Raw genomic sequence first — 7,279 nt, forward strand, 5'->3', positions numbered from 1 at the left:
TACAGACAGAGAGTGGTGGTTTAGTTTATATCATCTTTTATATATCATCATATATTAATGTTCATGTTTATGGTACATTTTCACATTTATACTCTCAGGACTTTTCAGGAAATATATCATGTTGACAAATTAAAGGAAAAACCAACATAACGTGAATTGGGAGGGTGCTGGGCCACCACAACTCACAAGAACAACTTCAATGTGCCTTGGCATTTTGCCAATGGTGATGTCTTTGATCTTGGTGTTTGGTCTAAAGTATCATCTTGACATACTTGATAGACACAACTGTCACATTGGCAAACACCAAATTAAATCACACATACACAGATATACCTTTCCAGATTCCCACAATCAGCTCTTAAGGTGGGGCAGTGAGGTGGGGAGGTGATTCAAGTTCTACTCAACTCAAAGGCTTCTTTGTAAGGAAAATATTTATAAACTCTGCCTACATTTAAGTACCCTTGCACAACACTCAACTGCTCTTTCTGTTCTGTAAGCTTATGACAAGCATACAAACCACTACGTATAAGGAAAGCCAACTTCCAAGCTGCTCGTTTGATAACTTGCTGCATTTGGGTCTTAGTCACACAAACAAACCAAAAATGACTGCACATTGTATAGTTGTAGATACCAACCCATGCCAAGCCTACAACAACAAGAAGAAGAGAATAGCCTGATCTCGCAAATTCAAGGATCGTTGCCTGTACCTGTGGTGCAACTCTATCTCTATAGAGAGCCCTGCTGTTAAAATGGGCCTAGACATTCCCCTGGAGTACAGCAACCTTGTGGAAGTCCACAGTAAGAAAGGTGCCTCTAGCCCTTCTTAGACCAAGAACCTGCACCACTGACCTCCTGTGAGGTGCTAGTCCATCACACTCTTGAGTCTACTCCCTTACTATCAAATAAATTGTAGTACTGCAGCAATCCATAAATGTGACCCTGGCACATGGGTTTATCCAACCTTTTACATCTCCTGCATCAGCAGGATTTTTTTTCATTAAATCTAAGATGGAGAACTTGTAGTGTTTACCATGGACTTAAAAACCACCATAAGGTTTCATCACCTTTGCCTCTGGTGCCCATCTGGTAGAGCAACTGCATGTAGCTTCGTATTGTATCAGGCTAATATTTCAGCAACACATACAACCTCATTTGCATCCAGGAACTGAGGTATATGGTAGGTTTCCTGTCAGAAATTTTGTTAAATAGCTTTTCTCTAAATGATGCAAATCTCAGGGGTTTGTGGAGCTAGACGATTTTGGAAAATGGGATGCTTTTATGCTGTCCGCCATTCACACAGTCAGTGGCGGGATGCTTTATGTCCCTGAGTATCCTCATGCTTGTGTTACTTCCTGGTTCTCCCTTTTATTTATGCTGTCATAGCTAGGCCTGCTTGAGTCCCTGCTTGCATTGTGATCACATTATACACCCTCTCAAAACACTGTGTGCACTTATCATACCTAACTTCCTGCTTTCACTGACTGTCAAGCTGTAGGTGTACTTCTGCTTTTAAGTGAATTTCAAGTGGATTCTCCAGTTCCTAGTTACTTCCAACTGTCTGTCCCTGGCTGATTAAGAGAGTCTCCATTTTCTCAACTTTTGTGAGAGGGATTTAATAGATGGTTAGAGGCTACATCAGGAAGGGTAGAAGGCCAAACTGCAGGCACAAGAGCTTCAGCTTGCCAGAAAGCATGGACAATCAGACCTCTGACCATATCCTTTCTTAGCTTCTGCACCTAGTATTTGACACTTGCCTCGTCTTGGAGACTCGCATTCAAGGCATTTGATGGCTTGCTGGCTCACCCCCTGCTTCTAGCCTCTCTCCATCCACTACCCACTTACTCCAATTACTCCCATTGCACTAGTGAATGCCAATGAAGACCTAGTACATCCTACCATTATGCCAGTCTCAAGACTCTGCCATGTACTGGTAAAGTCTGGCATGGTGAAGCAGAGTTGAAGGTCTTGATAGTAGGCCTTGACAATGTTTGTGATGTGTTCCAGCACTCTGAAAAATTTAAAATGTGGCCCAGAGTAGACTGTGGAACCGAGTGAACAGAGTGTAGAACAGAGGAACAGAGCCAAATGCATTTGCAAGGTTGAGGAAAATGACAGGGATGTCTCTCTTATCTCTTGGAAGCCTGGATTTGGTTCCAGAGCATCTTGGTATGCTCCAGATGTCCAGAGAACCGCAGCATTCCAGCTTTTTGGACTGCTGTGTCCACCAGTTTGTTTCTCTACAGATAGCTGGTCAACTTTTGCATTATGACACAAGAAGCCATAAAAGCCCTAAAAGGCTGATTGACTGGAACTGGATGATATCTGAAAAGCTCTCAAACACCTTTTCTTTCCTTGGTGTATTTTCAGGCCATTCACTGATGTAATTTTCATCCAACCATAGCATACTTTAAGTTTCTTTTTAGTTTCTCTTCTCTTTCTGAAGTCATCAGTAAGGTGCTTGTTTTCCTCTTGGTCTTTTCTGTTCCTAGCAATCATATAATTCATCAGTAAGTCTTCTTTTTCCCCTGCTTCTGCAGGCTCAAGGGTTAATTTCCATTTGGTTCTATTTGTAGCCATTAATAGGTGTCTCCAAAATATTTTGTATTGGATCCTGCTGACATTGGTAGCTAACCCCATGTCAGCACCAAGTGGGGTTTATTTCATACTGTAAGTTGTCTTTCTCCTTATATGGTCTTTCCCTTGTTGTCAGCTCTTCTGTTCATAGTATTTGCTGGATAAATCCAGATAGAAGTATTTAATATTTACAGTAAATGATATTATAATCCTATGCCAGTATACGATCTTCTGCACTTTTCCTGTGAAACCTGCTGCAATGTGATATTGACAGTAATAGGGACTGAGTAGATCTGTCTTGCTGCAAAGTGAAAAAAAATTATTCGGGACTGTGCAGAGCAGTCATTGAAATTTTCAAATATTGGCTGTACTGTTGCCATTTTCTCTTTCGCAACTCTATACTGTAATGATCAAAACACACCCAGGTCATCCAGCGCCAATGTCCATACAGCTGGCCCCCAGGTCAACATCATCAACCGGCTCATCCAAACCCACATACACATCGCTGTCCCCTGAGTCAACAGCTCTGTGTCACAAAAATGGTACATAGGTGGGCACTTTGCCACCCACTGTTGTATTTCATGATAATCTTTTGGAGTGTTTATTGTCAATAAATCCCACATGTTGGTAAGCCTTGCACCTTACACTGTTTGTGCTTGCATTTCACCACACCACACTGCTCCAAGTTGTCATTCTGTCTGTGTATCGGCTTGTATAATCTTTCCTAGTTATTACTGTTAATTATTGTTGCACGGTCTTTCGCAGTGATGTTTGTTGGTAAATTAAACCTTTTAGCTGTACTCATGTTTGACGCACATGAATTGAAGAGGGCTTTGGCTGAATGCGAGTTGTGATGATGTCTCATGACGTGTCTTGGTCCAAATCTGTGGAAAAGCTGTGGTCCTTTTGAAACTCCTCCGAATATTGATCCATTTCCTTGAATGTGCGTTAATTTCTGCAACCGAAAAAACACAAAATCATGGAGGGACTGTTTTTTTGGAGTAGGTGTGGCATCTCTGATTGCAATGCACCGCAATATCATAAATGGATCGTGATTAAATCGGCATCAGAGGATGAGTGAATCTGCAAGTTCAGTGTCAATCTCTCTTGAGCAGGGTCAGAAGAGAGTAGAATCATTCCCAGTACTACATTCTGGTGAGCACTGAGTACACTACAAGCCCACTTCAAGCACTTTTATTAATTTAACCTGACTGCTTCAGCGGAACAACGTCTTCAGACTATGACGGCAGTGACGGCAATTGACCGCGGATTTCAGGGGCATGGAAGGGTGGAATTTAAATTAAAATGCACCAATTACAACAAAGAATTGTGGGTTTCGCAAAAAAAATAAACAACATGCAATACAGTTAAAGGGGAAGCTAACACAAGAGTAGATTAGGGACTTCTGAAGCTAAACAAGTGGGTATACCAAGGGTATATGCTAATAATGAGCCTTAGAAGTCGTTATACACAAACAGCCCTGGGGAAAAAGTAAGCATATGGCGTCTACGTGTGTACTGTATGGTCCCGACTACACCACTGATTACTGCACAGTCTGATCCTATATATATAAATCTCTTTCAAAATACTATACTTAGCCTATATACAGTGGGGGAAATAAGTATTGAACGCGTCAACATTTTTTTCAGTGAATATATTTCCAATGAGGCTATTCACATGAAATTTTCACCAGACATCAGTATTAACTCAAGAAATCCGTAAATATAAAGAAATCCAAACATTACAGTCCATTAATGAAGTAAGGTGTAATAAAGCGGAATGACACAGGAAAAAAGTATTGAACACGCTAACTGAAATGTATTTAATATTTAGTGGAGAAGCCTTTGTTTGTAACGATGGCTTCAAGATGCTTCCTGTATGAAGAAATTAGGCCCATTCTTTAAATATATTGTCTTTAAATCTTGTTCAATTGGATTCGAGTCAGGTGATTGACTGGGCCATTCTAACAGCTTGATTTTTTTCTCTGAAACCAACTGAGAGTTTCTTTTGCTGTATGCTTTGGATCGTTGTCCTGCTGGAAGGTCCACCCACATCTCATCATCACCCTGGTGGATAGCAGCAGATTCTTCTCAAGAATCTCCCGGTAAAGGGCTCCATTCATCCTTCCTTCAATTATATGAAGTCTGCCAGTATCATATGATGCTTCCACCTCCAAACTTCACTGTTGGTATAGGATTTTTAGGGTGATGTGCAGTGCCATTTCTTCTCCAAACATGGTGTGGTAGTATGACGGTCAAAAAGTGTAATTTTGCTCTTGTCTGACCAGACTATACTCTCAAAGTATTTCTTAGACTTGTCCAAATGAGTTGTAGCAAACTTTAAATTAGCTTCGACATGCCTTTTCTTTAGTAATGGAGTCTTGCGGGGTGAGCGTGAGCAGTGGAGTGCATTGCCTATTGTTTTCTCTGTGACGATGGTACCTGTTGCCTCCAAGTGTTTCTGGAGCTCTTTCTGAGTGGTCCTTGGCTCTTGGGCTACTCTTCTGACTATTCTGACTCCCTGGTCAGAAATCTTGCGAGGAGTTCCTGTACGTGGCCGGTTGATGATGGAGTGATGTTGCTTCCACTTGCGGATAATGGCCCCAATGGCGCTTACTGAAAGATTCAGAAGTTTTGAAATACGTCTGTATCCGATTCTATCAATATGTTTCACTTTTACCCATTATGAGATGTTTCTTGTATGACACTTTGGTAATGAAAAGCCTTTTTATAGACCATCAATTTACTAATCCAGCTGATATTAATTTGCTATTAATACTATTTCAGCGGGTTCCTTGTCTTGGAGAACTGCTTTTTCTTAGCGTGTTCAATATTTTTTTCCTGTGTCATTCCACTTTATTATACATAACTTTATTTATGGACTTTAATGTTATGAATTCTTTATATTTGTGGATTTCGTGAGCTAATATTGATGTCTGGTGAAAATTTCATGTAAATAACCTCAGTGGCAGTATATTTACTGAGAAAAATGTTGATGCGCGCAATGCTTATTTCCCGCACTGTAAGTATATAAATAAATTCATGCAGCTGACACTTTTGAATGATTATTTTGTGAGTGCCCAATGCGGATTTGTTTGTGTATGAGCTAGAGAGGAGGAGACACTGTGTTCAACTCTGTGGTTTCTACAGCACATCCTTAAAGACAAGGAGTTTTCACAGGTTAATTACTCCATGTTCAGTCCCACAAAACCCCTCTTTCTCAGCTTTTCAGAAATTCTTGTAGCCCAGTCCCCCTGCCCACCCCCGTCTCTCACTCTCTCTCTCATGCCCAGGGTAGACACACACACACACACACACAAACACATCTGGAAGCACAAATATGGAAAATGTCCATGTCAGCAAAGGCTGTAAGGCTGCTACTTGCATGCAGCACAAAGCACACTTAAAAAGCACAAGTACACAATTTACATGAAGCACAGAAATGTATGTATGGTATTGGTATGAGTCATCTGACTTGTGTCATCTCTTCTCATAACAAGAGTCAATGGTTCACCTGTGTGACTGATTAAATATTGTGTTGTGAAAGACCATTAAGGGTTTGAGTGTGCAACTACACCCCGCCCCCTTCAAACAAACAGTGACACATGTAACTAAAACACTTTCTCAGCAGCTCAACTTCATCTAACGCATATGTCCTGGCACACACCAAACCAGCCTACATTAAACAATCAGCTCTTGCACACTGAGGTGGGGCGGTGATCCAAATTCCACATGACTCAAAGGCCCCTTTGTAGGTAAAGTTCCTATAAATCCTGCTTCCATTTCCAGTACCTTCCTCACAGTCTATGCTCTTTCCTTCTACACTTCTGTCGAGCACTTTATCCAGCCTTCCACCCATCATGAGAGCCACGTTCCAAGTTGCTTTCCTGCTAGCATGCTGCGTTTGGGCCATAATCGCTCAGACTCAGAGTAGCAATCAGGGTAACAGCAGTCACAGCAATCCAGGTGAAATAACTGGCAATGATCAAACTGGAAAGACCGAGCCAATCCGCTTCAGCAACAAAGCCAAAGACAACTGTTCAATGGTCGTTTCGAGCAAAGGGGACTTAACAAAGCTGCGCGTTTCCTGTAAAAACAAGGGCAAGTCATATTCGTGCACTTACCAGGGCAAGCCAAAACTGTGCCGGAGCTACAGCAACAACCCACGCCACTATTTTACCCAAATCATGTGGGAGATGCGCAAATTACAGAATTCCTGCCAGGGCCGCTGCACATATAAACCCCTTATGTGCCGCTCTGCAACAGATGAAGCACAGATGGTATTCTACTCATCCTGGCCTAAAATTCAGAACCAACCTGGCAAGGCCCCTACAAAAGAATGCTCCAACCCAGTTAAGAATCCTGCTAAAACCACCACACAGAGCCCAAGTGAGACACCCAAGAGCTGGGCAGAGCGGCACTGTTGGGCGATTGTACAGGACCTCTGTTCCTACATCATCGCCTTGATCCAGTGATAGCGAGCTTTCATATGCCGGTAAGAAACTGCCATTGATTTTGATTTGCCATTTGATTTGCTTACAGAAGTAACAATAAATCTGATGCTGCTAGTCTAATATGCCAGCATTGCACAATGCATTTAATGGATCAATCTATTTAATGATCAGTGAATTCACATCTTTGAATACAGTAGTATAAAAAGAGTTTAAGATTAGATATGATTAGAAAAATCAAATAAGTTAACGTGA

General features: G+C 41.5%; 1 protein-coding gene across 1 annotated transcript; it reads left to right on the plus strand.

Moving 5' to 3' along the window:
• Window positions 1-6,433: 6,433 nt before the first annotated feature.
• Window positions 6,434-7,048, plus strand: fgfbp2b (fibroblast growth factor binding protein 2b). The gene has a single exon (XM_017461462.2). The coding sequence runs from the start codon at window positions 6,434-6,436 to the stop codon at window positions 7,046-7,048; it is 615 nt and encodes a 204-aa protein (XP_017316951.2).
• Window positions 7,049-7,279: the final 231 nt, after the last annotated feature.

The sequence above is a fragment of the Ictalurus punctatus genome, chromosome 29, assembly GCF_001660625.3.
Source record: "Ictalurus punctatus breed USDA103 chromosome 29, Coco_2.0, whole genome shotgun sequence".
NCBI lineage: Eukaryota > Metazoa > Chordata > Actinopteri > Siluriformes > Ictaluridae > Ictalurus > Ictalurus punctatus.